The 22,563-nt window shown below is 41.9% G+C and overlaps 2 protein-coding genes across 2 annotated transcripts; one reads left to right on the top strand and one right to left on the bottom strand.

Moving 5' to 3' along the window:
* Nucleotides 1-3,250: 3,250 nt before the first annotated feature.
* LOC136432368 (uncharacterized) lies at nucleotides 3,251-7,850 on the top strand. Its single transcript, XM_066423579.1, has 5 exons — nucleotides 3,251-3,520; nucleotides 4,100-4,127; nucleotides 4,908-5,132; nucleotides 6,177-6,286; nucleotides 7,411-7,850. Exons 1-5 carry the CDS (start codon nucleotides 3,374-3,376, stop codon nucleotides 7,585-7,587), a joined length of 687 nt encoding a protein of 228 aa, XP_066279676.1. The 5' UTR covers nucleotides 3,251-3,373; the 3' UTR covers nucleotides 7,588-7,850.
* Nucleotides 7,851-8,548: 698 nt separating this feature from the next.
* Nucleotides 8,549-22,519, bottom strand: LOC136432360 (mediator of RNA polymerase II transcription subunit 17-like). Its single transcript, XM_066423562.1, has 13 exons — nucleotides 22,391-22,519; nucleotides 19,965-20,138; nucleotides 18,990-19,125; nucleotides 18,418-18,601; nucleotides 17,046-17,195; nucleotides 16,320-16,450; nucleotides 15,785-15,856; nucleotides 14,889-14,951; nucleotides 13,903-14,162; nucleotides 13,004-13,141; nucleotides 11,895-12,009; nucleotides 10,756-10,904; nucleotides 8,549-10,101 (listed from the first exon to the last, which is right to left on the bottom strand). Exons 1-13 carry the CDS (start codon nucleotides 22,477-22,479, stop codon nucleotides 9,891-9,893), a joined length of 1,872 nt encoding a protein of 623 aa, XP_066279659.1. The 5' UTR covers nucleotides 22,480-22,519; the 3' UTR covers nucleotides 8,549-9,890.
* Nucleotides 22,520-22,563: the final 44 nt, after the last annotated feature.

The raw sequence follows: 22,563 nt of genomic DNA, 5'->3' as shown, positions 1-22,563 counted from the left end.
GAGTGTTCCCAAAGAACTGCCCTCAAAACTCTTTTGGCTTCAGCTTCCCAACAACGCCCTAACCACGTTTCCTTGCATGGCCCTGCCCTATTTGAACAAAATGATCTTAAGAAACAATAACATCAGGTACTTCCCATGGTACTGTCTAAAGACAATGCGCTGGTTGGTTCATTTGGATTTGTCATATAATCAGCTCTTCTGTGTCAGCCTCTATCCTGTGAAGGATTTCTTGCAAAAATTGAAAATTCTGGACATTTCCTACAATAACCTGAAAACGTTTTCTGACTGCGATATTGGTTTAGACTGGTATGCACCAAATGGACTCCGTATACACTACGTACCTATTATAAAGGGTAACCCTTTCCACTGTGACTGCAAGATAATCTGGATCATTGATACCGCGATAAATGTGGAGAAGTGCCGAAATAAACCATCACCAAGATGCGTAAACTTCCTCAGGCAAAATGCCATTGCACACTCCATGCACAAAGATCAGTCTTTGTACCGCTGTAAAACACCTCCTATAGTAGAGAACATAGAGCTCCACAGCTTAAATGAATACATCTCAGGATGTTATAAACTGTGGGAACCGACAGACGAAAGTTATTCAACCTACATGTATGAGCCCTGTGATCCTAACAGTTCCTGTCCCATAGAAAGTCACGACCATCGTCCGTCTGACGTCATCACGTCGTCCTTGTTGCCACCTACAACCAGCAGTTTGGAACTATCAGTCGAGATGACAGAGAAACCCGTGCTTGGCCAGACAGAGATATATCAGATATTCCCAAAAATTGAAGAGACCTTTAGCGTCTCTAAAGGTGAAATGGTAGCAACAAGGACCATCAGTAAGATGGCAACTGTATCAGAAACCCCACAGACCCTGGACAAGTCAACTCCACATCCGGTTGCCATGACACCATTGCTGCCGGCTCTGGTTGTTGGAGTGACCAGTCTTGTCTGCGTTGTGATTTTAGCTGTGTATTCAGCAATGGTTAGGAAACAACCTGATGACACTGATGACCCCGTAAACCACATGCAGGTTGGTTTAGCTGTCAACAACATTGTCAATCAAAACGACCAGGCCGGTTTATCTGCTGACATTGCCCGGGGTGGTGACCAGGGAGGTTGTAGGAATGATCCAAACGCGGAGGCGGAGTCCTGCACGCAGGAAACTCGGCCTGACAGTATTGAACCTTATGCAGAGGCGTTTGGTTAAAAAGAACATCAGTATGGTCCTGGGGATTTACAAACGGGTGGGGAAACAAGCTGTAAGAAGACAGAGCCACATCACCACAGGTCCTGATGTACAGGCCTGTGAACATATTTACGGCGAAAACGTTTCCGAGGAATAAGGGATGGAAAATATAGAACCATGTGCTACATCTCCTTACATAGGAGATGGTGCATCTCTGGGTAAAGATGACTAAACCGTCATTAAAGTGGGCCTGCATGCCCTTTACATGAAGCGTAATCATCCATTTTAATTCTATGTAATTCGTAGGCGGACTCAAACTTTAACGTAATCGGTGCATTTTGTGCATAGCGTAATGGGCGCCTGAATCTAGCCTAAGCCAATCCAGACTGCCAAACTCTCTCTACATTTCGCTGCTTTCCTTTAGTGAAGGGCGTTGGTAGTACCCCATCCCTCTCCCCATGCATGTCCCTATTAAGCTTTGTGTTTTATGGGAATAGCCACCCCCCCACACACACACAAAAAACACGATATAAATCTTGTAGTGCTGAATGAACGACATGCTTTTGGATCCATGTCTTTTGAAATATGTCAAAGTATCCAATTATGTTGGAAAATAGCAATTGCAACTGTTTATCTATATATGAATCACTGTGGAAAGGAAAGTGATCTCAAACCAGTTTAGCTCAAATGAACTCAATGAACAGATGAGCTAATCTTCCACTGGTCTTGACAGAGAAGACAGACGCTATGTACAGTATTTACCAGGGAAATCCCCCTAGCTCTTTTCGACAAGCACAATGAACAGTGGACCACGGCTTAACGTCCCGTCCTAAGGACTGCGATCCTTTCCGGTATGGCTCACAGCCGGGATCGAACCCGGGGCTTCTAGTTCCAGAGGCAAAAGATCGCTAACCACTGGACTACGCACGCTACATAAATGTATAAGATTATGATAGAAATATTCAGGTTACTTAGTTTCCACAAGTATTCCGTCTCTGTTGGCAATAATGCTGTAAGACCTCTCCAGTTATTCATGTATGGTACCTAAACAAACATTTTATGATTCGTGAAGTATTATTGTAAATCTGTATCTATGGATGTATTGGTTAACTGGTCTAACTACTTTTCGACGTAACGTTGCACCTTCGCAGGTACATTGACTGTTTTACCCTACTAGTGGAGCCTCCCAGCACTGTATATGTATCACCTATAGCACTGTTTGACATTTGGCGTCTGCTGCATTCTTTGCGAGCACTACGTCTGGGGAATGGTTTTCGAAATAACATATCTGTGATTGTATTGGTCTACTGGCCTCTCCGATTACGTTTCGACGTAATAGTTTATCTTCACAGACACGTGCATGGCTTTGTTGGTCATGTTTAATCAAACTTGTGGATCCTAAGCGCTATATTTGTGAATCCAAACACTGTTTTACGCCTGGCATCTGCTGTATTTTTACGAGTACTGCTGGACGATGGTTTTCGAAAGAACTTAAGTTTCAACACCTCTAGATGAGAAAATTGATTTGTGATACGACACGTGACGCAGAACCGTCGACATGTGTTCACTGGTTTTATGTTAATAAATTTTTAAACGTCACTAATTGTGTTTACATTTTATAGCATTTTTTCCGTTTAATCAGGTTGTTATCATATATCTTTCCAGGCAAAAATATCTTTCCAGGCAAAAGAAATATTCGCACAAGTAACGTTACACATAGTAGAGTCAACAAACAGGAAACACTTTTCCCCCGCATATTAGTGAAAATAACTGGTTATTACTAGGCCTAGCGCGCAATTCATCAAAATGTGTCATAATCATGACGAAGGTAAGGACGAATATTATAAAATACACCTTATGCATGATTAATATGGACATGTACTTGCCAGTGTTAAATAGGGACAATTAACGATGGAAGGTAATGATTATCTAGCCGTACGCCGCTTTACCAGTGCTATACAGCCTTCACAATGCACTAGTTACGAAGAGGCGCAACAGACAAAGGAACGGGGAAAGTGATACTACCTGTTCCTGCCAGTCTGACGGGATGTTTGCCGTACAATGACTGATAGGGGTGAAACTAAACCCCGGGAGTCGTCTTTATTACAACCCCCCTTGTAGTGTAGGTGGGGAGAGGGCTGTATTTTAGTCTTCTACTTGTCTCAGGACGGTGACATGGCGTCTCCGTCGTTATACTGGCTGGAGTATTCCTTCGCTGGGTCCGAGCAAACGCCACTTACTGATCTCATCAAGGGAACTGTGCATGCGCTGACGAAAGCCATGTTACAGACTGATCAAGGAAAGGTGCTGTTTGTGTTTAAGGTAAGTATCCTTGTGTCGAGTGGCTAGACATCGCCTGCCACCTGCTCTTGACGTCTGCTCTTTATCGACATAGTATCTTTCTGTTCTGTAAAGTTATGGGTTATGTGATAGCTAAGCACATGAGTGCGTTGGCCACTTGGTTGACTACCCGGTCGTAGCTAACGTTAACTGGCTTTGCCCGTAAGTGTGAATGCTTTGCCCGTCTGTGTATCAAAAAGCAGTGACAAATGGAGGTTTTATTTTTCGAGATAGCTCAGTTATAAAGGAGATACCCTTAACTGTCAGATATCATCATACCACCATACACCTTGCATGAAATCATTTCAGAGCTTCGTTGATGGCAATTTTCAATCTATTTCAATATGTACAATGTGTGTTGCGTAGCTAGGAAGGTTTTGCACCGACGTACTTGTCAGTTGATATCTGACGATCCATTACGTAACTCAAGGAGGTTTAATCAACTTTAATACGATAGGTCAAGGACATTATACAATGTATACGATAAGTTGACAAAATGTGAACGGGATCATTTTTTTTCTTTTTACGTCAACAACGTCAGTGTTTTCTGTGCACTCACAGGTGTTGGCCGAACCCAAGATTATCGTCGGTAAGTCTTCGGGTTACATCATTCCCACAGATTTGTTTGGAGAGTAAACAGATACCTGTTTAGTGTAAATATACATGTAGTGCTGCCATTACCAAGTTAAAAAGGTTGATGCCAACCGCAAAACTGTTTTTACGGACTACTTGCTTGGATATCTTTTGATTCTTTAAGGTCTCATTCGTGTCATTCATGTATTACTCCGAGTGGGTACGAATCCGTGGCCAAAAATTAACGGCTGCATAAAGGTGTGTTTATATCGGTGGGAAATTCTCTTTTAGCCAGTCCAGCTGATCTCAAGCGTCAAACTGATGAAAGCTTGTTTGTAACTGAAGAAATTAGCAGGCAAACTTCGACAGCCGCGCGCGAGGTCGGACGTGCACAGCCGGCCATTGTAGGTGATGCGGTCATGCGCTTACAGCTGGAAAGTGCCTTTTGGAGACCAGAGTAGCTAAATGCAGTTTGTTATTGCTATAAAAAGAGATTGTGTGTGTAGTGAAAATGTTGGCAATGTTTTTACATGATCTTGGGTAAATGTTCTCAACAAAGAATGAATAATGTTGGCACATTTTCTATAGCTTCATTAAGAACGGGCCCATGTAAAACACATATTATGATATGTAAGCCTATGGAGCGAAAAAAAAACTCATGAATGAGAGCTTAATGTACAAATCTTTTTTAGGATACGTATATTTCTTATAAAGATGACCCTCGTTACACGTGCTTTGAGAAGGCGTTTCACGGGGCTTGCAACTGAAATGTCTACCAATCTTATAAATGTTGCAGTCATCCAGTCCAGTACCCCTACCGACCTAGACACCGCTCTGACGGCCAACCCTGTACCGTCTCTGGGCCGTCTGGTTCAAGTCAAATGCCGGCCGCTGCGGCAATACGAGGCGTTTGCTAGCGAGGTGCTTGGAGTAGAATGGGCGGGGCCAAAGACCCACGAATGGTCCTCATCCCCCACCGAAGGTTTTATCTACTGGATAGACATGTATATAGGATATAGCGGTAAGTGCAAATTGCTGTTCTTTCTGGTTATAAGATAATAAATACAACTATAATGCATTATCTGCAACGTTAACATTACACGATTTGTGTTTGATGACGACCTATATACGAGGACTCCTATGTACAAGGACACTATATGGACAGAGTGACAGCCTGGGAGTTTTGGAACATGTGGGCAGTGCTTTTCACAATGGCGCTTCAAGACATATTAACTGATAACTGTGACAAAGAGAGGAAAACCGATCGATATATCGACTATGTAAATAAGGACATAATTTGCTTAATTGATGAGAAAATGCTATGATTCCAAAGTAGTATAACGTAAATGACGGTAACTTGATACTTGCATTCGGAAGTTAAATAAAGGTGAACACCATCATACATTAAGTATGCAATCCATAGCACACCTTTCAAACACATCTTTCATACAAGTTAACACCATTCGGCGAAGGTATGGGATCGCCAAACTCTAGTTATATATATTATATTCACAGTGATTCGTGCGTTTTTCATGAGATTCATACGTTTTCGCAATGATTCGGGCGTTTCCCACAAAATTCGTATACATGTAACTTATATCAATTTCATGAAATTCGTGCGAATGTTTACTAAGGCAACCCCGAAGAACAGGTTACAATCATTCAGAGACGTATGCACTGTGCTTATATTTAAGTTATAACGTTGATATATGCTCGGAGCTCAGTGACAGCTCATGATCAATGGTTGAATATCTCCCTTGACCAGAATGACTTAAAGAGCGTTGTGAGTACAAAAGTTCAAACATATAATTTTGTGACTTTCCCATATTGTCAAATTGGGAATACCAATCCTGCATATATAGTTGTCTTCACACCAAATGATAATTACTCAATATAGTTTTCCAGTCCTATCCTAAGTCGCTGACGGAAGACAGCGGATGCTGTCTGAAACGTCTGACTGTTTCAAAATCTTATCCAGTTGCTTGAGTAATTATTTTTCGTGTATCTTATTACCTGGATGTCTAACCTTCATCAACGTATGGATGTCTTTGTTTTGTCATCACAGGTCTGAAACAGCAGCAGTTGTTTGACGTGTGGAGAAAAGAAGCTATGCTTGTGCTGCAAACCGTCGGAAGCGGGAATGCACAACTCTTCAAAGTTCTGGCTGAAAGAAGGGTCAGTATGTGTGTGATTACTAGTGCTACCCTCCTCAGTTGAGGAGCTATGCTAAGGTGCTGTCTGTGTTTTGTAGGTGAGTAGATTTTCTAAAGGACGCCAAGAATTATCATTTTCGGGCACATGCATGGATTCATGGGTATATTCTCACTGGTTCTGAAAAAAAGAACTTATTTTCCAAGCAGAGGAGTGGGTCCGGCTGGTTTTTGACGTGTTTTAGGCGTTTTTGTCGGGCTATCTACTTTGTCATGTTTTCTTTAAAATCTAAACACCAGAAAAACGCATAAAAACACGCCAAATCCCGTCCACTCCTCTGCTTGGAGAGTACAAAAAAACTCTGGGTCCCTGGTTTGTCTTTTTTGTGCTCAACAGGGCTCCTAACTGTGAACACCAGGGACGTTGTGACTTTTCCCAGTCAAAAGGCTATACTAGTAGTCAGAGGGAGGAATGTAAAGATTAGGCCCTCCAACGTTAACTATTGGAACTGTAGCTATTTTTTCTTTGTCGGTTGGTCAGGATGACAATACATTTTGAACAATGATTTTCAATAGATTTTGCCTGGAGGTAGTGTTTGGTTATACACATGTAGGGACAATTTGATTAAGATTGGCTACCACGGCGCCACACTAACATGAAATATGCTTATCCATGACGACTGAATTGTTTCGAACCATCTAATGACGGAATACTATATTTGATGATCAGGCAGGCCATTTGTAGTTACGTGGTTTTGAATAAAGATTAAACCCTCTAACTGGAAATGCAGCTACAATGTAGTTATTTTGTAACACAAGAGGCTAGTAGAAACTTTCTTTTTTTAAAGATTCGTCCTCAAATCTTCGAGTTTGCTATCCCTGTGCGGTACATTTTGCCAAGCTCACAGGGTCGGTGTGGGAACTAGTGTAACACAAAAGGCGAGTGGAAACAGACTCCTGGGGATCGAACCCGGGCCCGCCAGTCCAAAGGCCGGATGCCATAACCACTAGGCTAAAAGGTCCGGCTCCGTTAGACCGGTCAGTTAGTGGCGCTTGAACCCCACTGTTACAATTTCTTTGTTGGTTGGTCAGGAAGAAAATACATCTGAACATTGCAATCTTAAAGTTTCTTCCCACCTGGTCCTTTAGGTGATGATGTTCTTAAAGGCGTCCAGTCCTGACATGTTAGACAACGTCCTGTACAAGTTACCGCTCATCCAACACCTGGGGGACCAGGTGCAGCTGGTGTGTAAGCCGGTGGTGCCCTACACATACGAGGACTTCACTAAATCCAACAGGAAAAATGATGTCAACAGGAAAGTGTGAAAAGGGTTTTGTCTGGTACTGTAAATGCATTTAAGTTCGCATTGTTATCTATTTCGCGCTAAGGGGAAAATGGAGTGTTCGCGGTGGTTTTAATTTCGCGGCAGTGCTATAGTCACATACTGCTACATTATTGGACAAAAATGTTCGCGGTGGTTTTAAGTTCGCGGTAAAACGGTCGCCGCGAAAATAAAACCACCGCGAACATTTCTGCATTTACAGTAGTCCATTGTTCTTCACGATGACTGTGGTACTGTAAATGCAGAAATGTTTGCGGTGGTTTTTGCAGTAAGCTCTTCGCCGCAAACTCAAAACAACCACAAATTTTTTTGCCCTCATACCCCCTTGTCTTCTATTGTCGCAAACTTAAAACTACCGTGAACACTCAATTTATCCCTACCATGATATCAAAACCACGCGAACTTAAATGCATTTACAGTGTTATAAACTAGGGTATTACAAAAAAGGGTATGACAATGTACTTGTTTGTACTGGGTTTTGCAGACTTCTTTGAATAGGCATTGCACGATGCTTATTGTACATGTATCTCTTCTGTATTGCACTATACTTCTTTGTATTGGGTATTGCACACTACTTATTAAATAATGCTTTCACTGCTTAGCACTCAGCACTTATAAGAAGAGTTTGGTTGTTGAACACACACCACTGCCAGTGGACTAATACCCTGCTGTAGTGCTTGCACAACTGTGTGGTCAAAGGGTTATAGAAACAAAGACGGGCACTGTCCTATACACTGAAGGGTTTAGGATTTTATGTATAGTGTATTGCATGCTATATATTTGTATAGAGTATTACACACTATATATTTGTTTATGATACTGCACAGAATTCAGATTTGCTATTAAACTGGGTCCTTGAAGAAAATAATGTAATCCTTTTGCTACATTATAAGAAGAGCTTACTGTAAATAGCATAAAGAACAATCTCCAACTCAAATGCCATCTTCTGTGGTTACTGTTTTTTAATGTGAATACATACTGTTTACATAGTTTCAAACTGACATACTACAAAAACATGACATACTTAGTACAGGTAGTTCTTGACACAGTATTGACTAACATGGATGATAAAACATGTATTTCAGAGTTTAGTAACTTCTATGGAAGATATTTCCCGAGGACATCGGTAACACAAAAGAGGTTTTGAATTTTTGCCCAGTAGAATACATGACTGGCAACACCATGACTGATAGCAAAGACCAGTATGAGTCTGTTGCAAGTTAAATATAGACTTGTCTGCTACACATTAAAGATCACAATGTGTAATATCAGCTGCATGTGGTTTTTACAAAACTTACACTAGTCTTGTTGGCGGCATAACTAAAACAATATTTACTACATGTAATAAATGAACCTTTATGTTGAAGAAGATTTTTTGGACCTTGAACTGAATCATTTTTGGTGGTTAGGCTACATCAATCCAATTTCTTGGTTCTTAGATGTACAGTTGACATAAAAAATTTGGTTTGCAACCTTTTAAAAGTCACTGATAGAAGAATATTTCAGTAACTTGGTTCTTAGATTTTTGCAGGAAATTAATTGAGCAAGAAGGCGACAGAGACATAGAAACAAGAATCCCGTGATAGACCCAAAAGGAACCACAACGTCAACAAACCAGGCTGGTTGATATTTCAAACAATGACTTTTGAACATTCGATACATCCATAGATGGAAAAATTGTAACAACTAGAGAGAAAAGGACTTTTTCCACTGTTGGTGTCAAAATATGCCAATTTTGGGGTTGGTCCACATCCTAGATAGAGCACATGATCTTCTTTCTTTCAAATAAAAAGAAACAAAGCGGTCAATCTGAGAACTTAGATACGAAATTGGTGTGGCCTTATATACATGTACAACAGACAGTTACACTACACAAGGGTACTCGCCAAGCAGAGGTTGGTGGGGAAGATTGTGACGGTTTTATCATATGCCCCGTTTTTTGGCCGCTCTCCCCAGTGGAGACAGCGGACAAAAAACGGGGCATATGATAAAGCAGTCATGGGGTCGTGTGGCGTAACGGCAGGATTTTCGACTCAGAACCAAGGGGTTCCGGGTTCGAATCTCCTGCTGCCACCGATCTTGTGCCTTTGGGAAAAAAGGCACTTAACACGATTTTCCCCACTCCACCCAAGTGTAAAAATCGAGTACAAATGTGTGTGGGTCACGACATCAGTAATAGCTGCCTGTGTCCCACCTGTATTGCACTGTTGCAATTCCAATAAATCCAAATCCAACCTCTGCTTGGCGAGTACACGGGGGGTATGAGCTGTCCACAGCCATACAAAATCACGTTAAACACCCCATCAGTAGCTCTATTTTGTTGACAAAGTTTCTGCCCTTGGCCTTGTCCCACTGGACTGGTTTGAAGCTGCCCCCGACCTGGTCCCACTTGGTGTCCTTGATGACGTCACTCCTCCACGTCTCGCACCCCTTCTGCCGCGTCAGCTGTACCGAGACGAGCGGCCCCAACGACGGGCTGTTCCGCACAGAGATCACCCTGGAAATGAGACGAGGAAAACAATGTAGAGGCAATAGGACACATCTAACGGAGGGTTCCTCAACACCTAAAACAAATTTACACCCATGTACACAAATTTACCATAACTGGCAGGAAATTGTGGCGAAATTTTCAATTTTTCATTCATGCTTGTTTTCATCCTTGGGACTCTTCATGACTGGTAGAGACAGTGTGATGGAAGCTTTGGTTTATATTTCTTTGTTTGTATTGCATACCTGGTAAACCACCATGGCGTAACACACCAGGTTTGTACTGAACAGTACAAGCTGCATATCCAGACAGATATATTTGATCCACTCACACCAGGAAGGACCCTTACTCTTTTCAATAAGCGTGCTGGGTTCTTTTACATGCTCGAGGTGTGGCTCTCCTCAAACACCTCCATTTAACGTTCTATTCGAGGGACGTTCCTTCACCAGGTACTCATTTACACCCGAGTGAAGTGAGGAAAGTCGTGTTAAGTGCCTTTCCTAAGGGCACAACGTCAACGAGACAAATCAGGGGACCCCAGATTTGAACCCAGGACCTCTGGGTTCTGGGCCAAACACCCTGCCACTGCGCCACTGCAACACCCCTTTCCCAAGAGCACAACGTCAACGAGACAAATCGAGAGTGAGGAGGGCAGTAGCTTACCTGTCTCCCTTAGGGGAAGCCATCATGATGCCCGAGGCATTACCCAGTTTCTCCACAGGTCCGGTCCCTACATGGTTACTCAGGTGCAGAATCTGCCATCCCATCATCTTACTGAGCGACTGGACTGTGTTCACTTGGTGCTGACAAGCCTGGCAGGTAAAAAAAAAAGACATATTATTATCATTATTATTAATCTTTAGGGTGGTCCCTTCAGTTAACTATGTAACTGATAACTTCAATTATACATGACACCATTACAAATTGGTTTAATTTGATCTTGATTTTGAATTTATCAGAATTGCAACAGTGCAATACACGTGGGACACAGGCAGCTATTGCTGGTGTTGTGACCCACACATAATACACCCATTTTTACAATTGGGTGGAAAGTGGAAAGTCGTGGAAAGTGCCTTTTCCCAAGGGCACAACATCGGTGGCGCCTGGGGATTCGAACCCGGGACCGAAAACCCTGCCGCTACGCCAAACGACCCCATTCTGCTACTGTTGCACAAAGTTTTAAAATTGTTCATTGATATCAATATATCATCATAGTTTTATAGAAATGATTTGGAATAAAGGAGGCATCAACTGAAGATTTGACATAAGGTATCCATTCATAATGAAATACTTGCCTCAATGTGTTACATCATAATAACTTAAATTTCATACTCCACACAATGTGTCTGCACAATTTCTGCAACTTTCTTGTATCTCCTATTACACTAAATAACTTTCAAATCATCAAATCATTTTCACATCGCCACACGTGGCGTCGTGTGGCGCAACTGTAGAGCACACGGCTGTCAAACAATGGGTCCCGGGATCTAATCCCAGGTGCGCCCATAGACATGTCCGAACTTGCGCCCCGACGTTGTGCCCTTGGGAAAGGCACTTAACACGAGTAGGGGCATGCCCCGGTGTGCGATGGTCCAAATCTTACAGTCCGGTCTGGGATGACATCTTGAAAAGGTGATAGTTCACCTGTTATGTCAATCCTTCCAGAAAATGTGGTAAATCAAAATAAATAAATAAATAAATAAACATCATCTAATGCACATTTTTTAATTTCTGATATTGGTAGACTTTCATTGCTTGCCACAGTTTTGTTCTGACCCAGTTATGTTAGAAGTGAAAATCACCTGGTGAAGTAGAAGGTCTCTCAGTTCGTGCTCATCGTAGGACAAGGTGATGACCTTGCCATCCTTAGATACGACCTTGACATCTTCCACGCCTATGTTGACATGCAGCATGGTTCTGTAGGACAAAACATATTGTGTTGTTTGGATTAATGTGAAACCATACATGTGCCAAGACATTTGGGAGGCGAAATTTAAACACTTTTGTTATGAGCTCATGTTTTGCGATAACCCATGAAAAAGTACTTGATAATTTTTTTAGTCAACCAAGCAAACAAGCAACCAACCTAACAGCAAACCAAGTACCGACAAACCAAGCAACCAACCACTGATGATGAAAACATAACATGCTAAAATGCAAAAATAGAGAAGTCACAATTACACAAATACAGAATTGACTAAGTAAAAACAACATAGCCATGACACACTATCGCGGCAAAAATGACATTCATACTCAAACTCAAAGATTTCACATAAGACTTTTAACCTTCAGCACACAGAAGTAGCTGTTTGGCATCCAATTGGGGCAGCAGGGAGAAGGTTAAAGATAATTACACTAAGCTAAGGCCACACCAATTTAATTTCTTGGTTAACAGATTCTTTTTTAAATTGAAGCAAAAAAAATCATAAAAACAGAAGGCTGGGGAGAAAACTTGCACCTGACCCTGTTCACTCCCTGAAACTGTGTGCACCAAAGTACAGACTTTCCTCTGAGATTCTCTTTTCCTGTTGATTTTCCAATCTAGCATTTTTTTTAAAAATTCCGTTTGCAACCAAGAAATTAAAATGGTGTGGCCTAATCTTCTGACGTACAGTAACCCCTGAAACAAAAATCATTAATACTTTTATCAAGCAAGCAACCAACCAACAAACAGACAAACAATCAAACCAACCAAGCACCCAACCACTGATGATGAAAACATAATCTGCTTTGCAACATAGAGAAGTCAAACTCAAATATTTCACAAAAAAGACTTTCAATCTTTAGCACACAAAAGTAGCCGTTTGGCACCCTATTCCCTATTGGTTACAGAGTTAGTCAGTTTTAGGGAGAAGGTTAAAGATAATTACATTAAGTTAAACCTACTGCATGTTTACAATACTGTACTCACTTGCAGATCTGCTCGTAGCCTGGTGAGGTGATGATGATGCGTACAGAAGACTCGGTACTGGTGCCTATACTGCTGACATGGGCCTGCAGACAGGGGTCGTTCACCTCCTGGGCCAGCTTGTCAACCATGTCCAATATTCTGCAAATATTCATAATGATTAGGCCATGTTGATTTGATTATATGGATGACATCCGTGCGTGCATCAATTTTCACCCGTTTCTCCAAAAAAAGACCATTGTGAAAAGCAGCTGCAAAATGAGAAAATATTTGCTGTGAATGAAAAAATAATTTTTTTTAAGAATACTAATGTCGTAGAATGCTAATTTAAGTCAATTCCAAAGTTAAAGATTCCTGAAAAGTATTGACTTGACTTTTTTGTTTAATACAGAAAAGTATTAAAAGAATCAAAAAATGAATATCTCGCTACATACGGTCAGATATACCACATACACATCTGCAGTGGAAAAATTGCTAGGATGCTGAAATCTATTCTAATATTGAGTTCAGCAGCTATCTGCCACCCAAAAATCATGACCATAGCATTTTTAGAATAAAGACTAGAAAAAACTACTGCAGTATTATTGATAGCTGCAAGGGGGCCATAATAGAACATCTCTGTTTGCCAACAGCATACTTGCAATTTTACCTTTTTTTTTCCAAGCAATGGTAACGCAGCTGTCACAATACTGCAAAAAGGGAAAATGTTTGCGGTGGATTTATTTTCACGTTATTACGGTAACACCTTTCCCGCGAGGTTAAAACGGCTGCAAATATTTTTAAACCGCAAACTTAAAACCGTCGTAAACACTCCATTTTCTTCCTACTACAAAATAAAGTCCTGCAAACATTTCGCCTTTTACAGTATGCTAAAGGAAATGCAAATTTTATGAAGCTGTAACCTGGCTCTGAGGAGGGTATGCTTGGCCTGTTTCTCCAGCCGTTCCAGCAGCCCCTCCGCCTCCTGCAGCTGCGTGCACTGTTTCCTGTCCAAGCCCTGTGGACCCGCCAGCCGCCTCTTCTTACTGCTGCTGAAGGGCGCGGTCACGGGGTGTGGCGGGGCGGGGTTCAGGTTGCTCCTGTGGACCTCACGTAACATCTGGTGCAGGGCGTGTTCCAGCACATGGTTGTGTTGACATCTTTGGGGGGAGATCGTCTCATCCTTACAATACAAACAAAAGGCATAACACTGAGCCAACAATGCTTTCTAGTCCGTGAATAGTTTCATCAGGTTGGTAAGTCACTGAATAAAAAGACTCTTTTTACACAACCAAGAGATTTATTCCACTGACGTTTCGGTGATCATCTGTCACCTTCTTCAAGGCAATTCTGACTGGTTCACATAGCAATGCAGCACAGGTGTCGCTGCTTATACATAATGAGATGCATTCCCAAACGCAAAGTATTTATATGTACAAATCACAGGAGATGACATCACTATGCATTCCAAAACGTACAGAAGTGTAACACAAACACAACTATCGATCAAAAAACAAGAAGAAGGCGACAGATGATCACCATATCGGTGGAATAAATCTTGGTTGTATAAAAAGAGTCTTTTTATTCAATGCTTTCTAGTGTCATGCATGGTAGGGAGCAAGACCTTTGAAAAAGGAGCACATTGATGTATTCAAAAATTCATATCTTCCAAGAACCATGGTAGAATGGAACTCGTTGTCATGAAGTATTGTAGGAGCATCCTCACTAAATAGCTTTAATGAAAGGTTGCAAAGACTAGGTGTGACAGGCCATTTGGTGTAATATAACCAGCTGCTACCGCACCGCGTGCCTACGAAGCTGGTGTGTTACGCCAAGCGGTTATACCAGCTATAAAGATAGATACAAAGTATGTAACAATCCAGGGAAAGAGCTGGTGTCTAGAACTGACCTTTGACTCCTCCTCCACAGTGTTATGGCACAGAGCGATGCTCAGCTGTACTCCAGGGAAGATCTGTGCAAAAACATACATGTAGTTACTATTACTGGTAATACTGGAGACATGTACACACTCCAAAGACTGATGCTATCTTTTCAAGGAAAGAACTGTAAAATTTCTAAGTGGATATCCCTGCCTTTTAACCCTGTTCATACCAGGATTTTTGAATCTGGCTAGATCTGGTCGAGGGGTCATGCCGGCAAAACGTGGATGAGTACTGGTAAAAACAGTCCAATTCAAGAGGAAAAAAGCCCCTGCAGTTCCAGAGTAAGCTGCTAGAGGGTTCAAACATACACCACTTCTTCCTTACATTACAAGCTATCTGCCACCAAAAGATCAAGACTATAGCACATCCAGGTCAAAAGATACAAAAAAACTAAGTTCTGCTGCAGTACCAAAGTCACATACCAGGGGGCCCAAAATTGACCTTGATCTTCGTCTTCCCAACACCTACCCACATACCAAATATCATCGTAATCCATCCAGGGGTTCTTGGGTTATGCTGACTACAACAATCCAGAAACACAAACACACATGCGGACAGACACACCCAAAACAATATCTCTATTTCCATGGAGATAATTAGCCAGATTTACTCCAGGGTTAAGCCTGGTATGAATGCACTCAACAGACTCGTGCAAAATATTTCTGACCCTTAAAAGTTTCATACAGAAAATCAGTGCATTTCAGACTCAGAATTATCCTTCCAATTTTGATCCCTGTGTATCTTTGTGTCTAGTAAATCTACACTGTACAGAGAAAGCCATGATTTGTCACATCTATCATTATTCCTTTTGATGCTGCTATATTGATAAAGTATTGTTATAAATACTAGAGACAACACCCACCTGTGAAGTTATCTGGTTCCCTACTACGAGGTGGGGGATGGTGGACTTCATCTGCACAGCTTCCCGGGCCAGCTAGAACAACATGAGTACAACACAATCATGAACATACCAATAACAACAGAAAATAGACAGTTCTTCACACACTTAAGTTAAGGGCTAAAGCCAACACTGGTTATGTATGCATTTCGTGGTCCCTGTATGTTTTAGCATCATGACCCTTGAGCGTACACAGTGACACCCCATCTATTTTCCATGTATGATACTGAGATAGACCTTTACTTCGTAACTTGTTTTGATTTTGTTAGTTGTAACTTAGCTCTCCCGTGCAGGAACCCTTTACTAAATGTACTCGAGTCACTTATCACAGCTTGAGCAGAACTTACTACATCCTTTCCTGTTGGCCACTAACAGTTTCCCAACTACTCCTGTTGAAAGGTATTGAATTGTACTCTAATGAATGGTACTAAACATAAAATGGTATAAAATAAAAGCAATTCTTTCATCCAAGAGAATTCTACGAAGATATATTTCAGACCTGCGCAAACAGCTCCTTGCAGAATAAGACGTTCTGTGCTGCCTCGAGTTTGACGTTCCACGGTGGCTCGCCAGGTGCAGCTTCCCGGCGGCTGTTAGGTAACAGGGCTGCCTTGACTGCGATAATGGTTTCTGCATAGAGATGTACAGGGGAGGAGAAAAGCAAGGTTAAGGCATCCTCTCGCTCTGTAATGGATTTTAAAGGCAACCAAAGCAGCCCAAAAGATGATAATAAAAAAAATGCTGAAATCTTTATGATAGAGACATTTACGGACACATTTGTGTTACAACTTACTTTTGAGCATTTTAAAATCGCGCAAAAACGAGCCGTACGATGATCCCCTTAGTTTTGCAAGCCTACAAAAACCCCCGCGACATCATATTTTTGCATCACCGGGGCTTGCCCCTACTCTTTTTCGAAAGGTGTGGTGGGTTCTTTAACGTGCGTGGGGTATGGCTCTCCCCAAACACGGGACCTCCATTTAATGTCCTATCCGAGGGACGTCCCTAACCTAGGCTAGATACTCATTTTCACCTGAGTGAAATGAGGAAAGTCGTGTTAAGTGCCTTTCCCAGGGCGCAAGATCGGTGACATGACTGGGTTTGAACCAGGACCTCTAGGTTCTGGGCCAAACACGTTGCCGTTACGCCATGCGACCCCACATAACAATAATGATACCAATGATTAATAAATAATGATAACGACATTTCCATTGTATCCACTGACCTAGCTGGTCCTCTATGACCACCTGTATGTAGGCGTTGCCCTCCAGGTCACTTGGGATGCGCACTTCCAGAGGACTGCTACCCGGAGCGAACCCTTCCTCTGTTGTCTTCACCACCTCAAAAACTCCCGAGTGCCAGTAGTGGGAGCCAGCTACACAAACAGGCATGAGAAGGAAAACATAATCAACTGAAGTTCCACAACACAAATGACTAAATGTATGTAATTATATTCTGCTGCTAGCATGTTAAAGGCAACCAAAGCAATATCATGGCCAAAAAAAATGCTGAAATTTTTATGGTAGTGATGTTTACTTACATTGTTTTGCACAACTGCGTAATAGCTTCATAATCTGAGCATTTCAAAACGGTGCAAAATCATTACGTACAGTAAACGTCTGACTGTTTCAAAATTGTACCCAATTGCTTGAGTAACTATTTTTGGTGATCCCCTTAGTTTTGCAAGCCTACAAAAACTCCGGCCACGACTTTCAGTGAGTTCTCACATCACAACAACGTTGTATTTTTGCATCATGACCATTGCTATACATTGCAATGGTGTTGATTGAACTAATCATGTATAGAAATAAATTGACTTTCAAAATCCAATTTTCGGACCCCATTAATATTGCTTGGGTTTCCTTTAACACAACTTGTCTTGTTGGACTGGGCTACCCATGCTTGGCCAGGTGGTTGGCTGTATCACCAACTTGTGAAGCACATCAATATAACAGTCACCCTCATTAAATCAGGACCCCTATCGCTCCACGTTAGCTCGCTCGCGTAGGAGCCCTGATCTTCAGCGCTGGTAGACATGGTTCTGGCGCCGTTACTGACAGTTACTCATGAATAATTAATGAGCTATCCTTATTTGGCGTTTAATTTGTTCTGAACCTAAAGTAACGACGTGAGACGTAACCTGATTGCCCCCCCCTGCTAAATATCGTACATTCTCTTAGTAGATCTCTTTACTTAAAATTTACAGTTTTCTATGGTGACCGTCTTTAGGTACCGACAGCATCACAAGTGTTGACATCACCATTTCTAAAAATAAAGCGTTATGTATGCTCCTTGTAGTACTGTAATTCACTTTATCTTCATGGTAGCAAAATTTCACGGTGTAAGGAAAATGGACATTTTCACAGAACTTCAACTTCACGGTGATGGCAAGTTCACAGTACAGAGGTGACTGTGAAAACAGTGAACATAAAGTTACAATGAAAGAAACTAGCGACCCCAAAAAACATCCCTCTCAATGAAATGGTAATATGGCTACCCTGCGACGTCACAAATTCAAGATGATGGCCACCACACATGCCAACGGATCCAACAAAGGTTTTGCTACGCAAACCTGTAACAAGAATTACAGTACTAACCAGACTTGAAGCTGAGGTCCCCTAAAATGTTATTGCCTGCCCTTCGCAGCCTCCAGTACTGCCTGAGTTTTAAGAGCTCCCGGTGGAAGTCCCCCTGTCCGCGGCTGCCACTGCTAAACTCTGCCTGAGACTTGGCCAGGCGATCAGCTCCTTTCTGCAGGATATCTGCAGCTCCTGACAGGCTCTGAAAAATGGATGTAATAAAGGTTTACTGCTCTGCAGTTCCCATTACAATTGATAGGAGGCATTCTTTAGCAAGTAGAACAGTACTATGACTGTGACGGCTACCAATGTGTTTGACTTTTGACTTAAGCATTATGAATAGAACTGCCAAAATTGTATTATGATTCATTCAAATGGTAACCTTAAGATCTGCATATTATGCTCTGACAGAATATAGCAGATTGAACCAAGTTAGAGTAAAAGTAAGTTAAACCATGTCCGCCATGAAGGATAGATCGTACTGGAAAAACTTTATATTGAGTGTACCTCACGGGAGTAAATCCAGATGAAAGTTGACGATCAAACCATCTGTATTACATGTAATGTATTAGTATATCTTAGATTTCTACCTCTTTCTTGGCCACATATTGCAAGACTGGTTTAGAAGGCTGTGGCTCCTGCGACACTGGATCTAACACCATGTACTTCTTGTCCTTGGCTATTTTCAGAACATCTAGAAGCACATTGGTCTCCACCAGGGATGTCCTATGGAAGGAATAATGTCCTGATGAGATTGAGTCATTTCTTCAAACAAGGCAATAAGATATAACAGACTCCTCCCATCTATAATATGTGTTTTATTGGTCAAAAATTACCAGTGCAATGGCAGCCTTTCTAGTGCTGAATTGATGCAGGGTTTACAATCACATAATACATAAGGGCAACAGATACATATTTGCTCCACACTTGCATTTTGTCGCAAGGGTCTGGGCGGCTGCCATTCGGCGCCAGCAGGTGACCTCAATACCACCTTCCCCACCAAAGTCAGGTACCCATTCACACATGGGTGGAGTGAGGAAAGTCGCGTAAAGTGCCTTTCCCAAGGGCACAAGATTGGTGACATGACAGGATTCGAACCCGGGACCACTTGGTTCTGAGCCAAACGCTTTGCCGTTATGCCACACGACCCCATACCACATCCATACTGCTTTGTGACACCTGTTCCATAGACTTGACACAAATCAAGTTTTTTTTGGCAAAAATGAAGAACAAAGAAATTAAATTTGTTTGTTTGTGCCTTTATTGTTTAGTTTAGCACTCCACACTTCAGTATAAGAACCCTCTACTACATGCAGGTGGGAAATTTTTGCTGGGATTTAATTTCGTGGTAGGGAGAAAATGGAGTGTTCGGGTGGTTTTGAGTTCGCGTTTGAAACAATAATAGTGCTACAGTCACACAATTGAACGGCTTTTTGTGGTGGTTTTAAGTTCACAGTAAAGATTTCACCGCGATAACCGTAAGCACAAAACCACTGTGAACATTTCTTCATTTACAGTATTACAGCTTCTGTAGAACTGTACAGAAAAAGATGTTTCCAACAGACCTGAGCTTATCTCTGATGGACTCCCATGGCCAGTGGGCTTCTTGTTTCTTCCTCTCCTCCTCCTCTTCCTCCTCCTCCTCCCCAGCCTCCAGCTGGACATCTCCATCAGAGTCCTCCTGAGAGAAGTCTATCCTGTGGGCCAACTTCGACAAATTCTCTGACATAGACAGTGGCCTGAAACATAACAGTTCATAATGAAAAAATCAGTCATATGAATGTAATCATACAATGACTATACTATTACAGTAAACTGCAAAGAAACTCAGAGAGCTACAGCAGCTTGCAGGAAAGAAGACACAATGGAAAGAAACGAAGAAAGACTGAATGCAGCCAGAGGCTGTTTCTACAACTACCTGTGAGTGAGCTGCAGAATATTAATTAATTAATTAATTTATTAATACAGTGGATCATCATCATCATACAGTCATTATACTGTAATTCTCATACTAGTACTCGGGTATATCAGCATAAATGACTGATACTGTATATAAAAGACTGATAATATTATTATATAAATGACTGATATATAAACGTAGATGAAATTGCAATCATGGTAATTGTTACTTCTATTTTGTGTGAGATTTTGACTGAAATAAGTGTCATTTGACATATACACAAATGTCATGGACTACGAAACCTTTTGCCTCCCCCTCCACGTTTACTAAATGTTTTGGAACAGTCCGTTTTTTCTTATATACATTGTAGTTAGTGTGGTTTAGCAGATTACTTCAACGTTTCTTAAGATATACAATGTTTACATTGTATCAACATTGTTTTTAAAGTTCAGAGTATTGTCTATTTACACAGGTAGAGTCTGGTAGAGTTTACGTAGGTACCCTCCTTGAATTTCCAGGGGTCTTTTAAAGGTGCCCTAAGCGATTTCAGGGGGTAAAACTTGAAATATTCTGGGGAAAACAATTTTGTGTTGTGAGGTTGAAACTGACATTTGCTTCCCCATTCTAGCACATCTGCATCATTATTTCAGACTTTGGGCATTTAAAAATAGCACAGAAGCAAGCCACAAAAGGAGTATTTTATTTATTGGGTCCCCCAAAAAATCAGCCCAGAATCCAGCCGTAACGGTTTCCTGTCGACAATTTTCGGTAACTTCCGGCCGCGTGACGTCACAATGCCCAAGGACATTAAGCCATGACCACGTGATTATTTCTTCGGATGCGTTCGGGATTTATCGGTCAGAATCGTGCATGTTCGGAAGATTTGAAATGATGGCTGGCCTCCAACTTAGTCCAAGTGCTCAGATTTTCAATGAGTTACCACCACACAACGACATCACATTTTTGCTCCATGGTGGTCGATATGTGATGGTATAGTGTTATCTAAACTTACTATGGACAGAAATCAGAAAAAAATTGATTTTGAATATATGACTTTCAGCGCCCTAATATTGCTTAGGTTGCCTTTAAGTGTGTGTCACTTTTGCTGGCTCTAGTGAAGCTTTCCTAATAAAACTGAATGCACTTTTTAATGGCTGAGTAATGACTATTCATATAATTTATCATAATTCATATACTAGTAAGATGCAAGGCGGCCATATCAACCACGCCACTAGCAAAGCCGGTCGTGTTCTGGGGGTCATTCGGCGCAATTTGACCCATTGTCCATCTAGGGTCAAGGCCACTTGCTACAAAGCGCTGGTGCAGCCTCACTTGGACTATAGTGCCACCGTCTGGGACCCGTACACCACCAAAGGGATACAGGCGGTGGAGGCCGTCCAGCGCAGGGCCGCCCGCGTGACCCTTAATGACTACCGGCGGACTAGCAGCGTGACACAAATGCTCAACGACCTGCAGTGGCCCCTTCTCTCTGAAAGGAGGAGGAACGCCCGCCTCACCTTCTTCTACAAACTTGTTAATAACCACATTAATATTGACACTTACAGTTTGCTGAAACCAGCCCAGGGGCGCACCCGCGGGAGCCACGACCTCAAGTTTCACACCATCCACGCTCGAACCGACACATATAAACACTCTTTCTTTCCCCGTACCATCCCTCAGTGGAACACCCTGCCTGGCACAGTTGCAACGGCTCCCACCGTTGAGTCGTTCCGTGCCAGGCTGGAGGCCTGCCCGCCTTACCCCGGGACCTCAACTCCCCCCCCTACTATGCCCCTGAAGGGGTTATTTGGGGGCAACACCTATGTAGATGTAGATGTATGCGTATATGATATCTTTATTTCTTTCTTGGGACACACACAACTGTACCTGCAAATTTTATTTGGAGACATTCAAAGGGTAAAACATTGTGGAAAAGCACATTTTACTATTTCAAAATAATTCATTGTGTTACGAGACTATACTTGAACATTGGTGCCAGACATAAACCATTGCTTCTCCGCTAAATGAACACTCTAGTAATCACAGAAAATAGCTCATGTACTTCCTGGATACCTAACGGAGTTAACTCACTGTACGTATGTCTCCTGTCCATCCAGGGAAACCTCCTGAACTTGGTTTTCTTGCAAGGCTTCCACACTAACTCGAACATCCGACGCCATGTTGGTTTGGACTAATCTATGTCGTTTACCATGAGGGGAGTTGACTTATAATTCTTGCTGCTATAAACTAATTCAAAAAGAACA

Source organism: Branchiostoma lanceolatum, chromosome 4 (assembly GCF_035083965.1).
Source record: "Branchiostoma lanceolatum isolate klBraLanc5 chromosome 4, klBraLanc5.hap2, whole genome shotgun sequence".
Classification (NCBI taxonomy): Eukaryota; Metazoa; Chordata; class Leptocardii; order Amphioxiformes; family Branchiostomatidae; genus Branchiostoma; species Branchiostoma lanceolatum.
The sequence above is the reverse complement of the archived record's forward strand: the minus strand, read 5'-3'. Positions and strand labels throughout refer to the sequence as shown.

Excerpts from the sequence above, each read along its gene's own strand:
- LOC136432360 (XM_066423562.1), bottom strand. The coding sequence starts at position 22,479 with ATGGCGTCGGATGTTCGAGTTAGTGTGGAAGCCTTGCAAGAAAACCAA. Across the intron at positions 12,010-13,003 it reads GGCTACGAGCAGATCTGCAA|AACCATGCTGCATGTCAACA; the intron begins GTGAGTACAGTA and ends TTTGTCCTACAG. Across the intron at positions 10,102-10,755 it reads GCTTCCCCTAAGGGAGACAG|GGTGATCTCTGTGCGGAACA; the intron begins GTAAGCTACTGC and ends TCTCATTTCCAG.
- LOC136432368 (XM_066423579.1), top strand. The coding sequence starts at position 3,374 with ATGGCGTCTCCGTCGTTATACTGGCTGGAGTATTCCTTCGCTGGGTCC. Across the intron at positions 3,521-4,099 it reads AGGTGCTGTTTGTGTTTAAG|GTGTTGGCCGAACCCAAGAT; the intron begins GTAAGTATCCTT and ends GTGCACTCACAG. Across the intron at positions 5,133-6,176 it reads CATGTATATAGGATATAGCG|GTCTGAAACAGCAGCAGTTG; the intron begins GTAAGTGCAAAT and ends TTGTCATCACAG.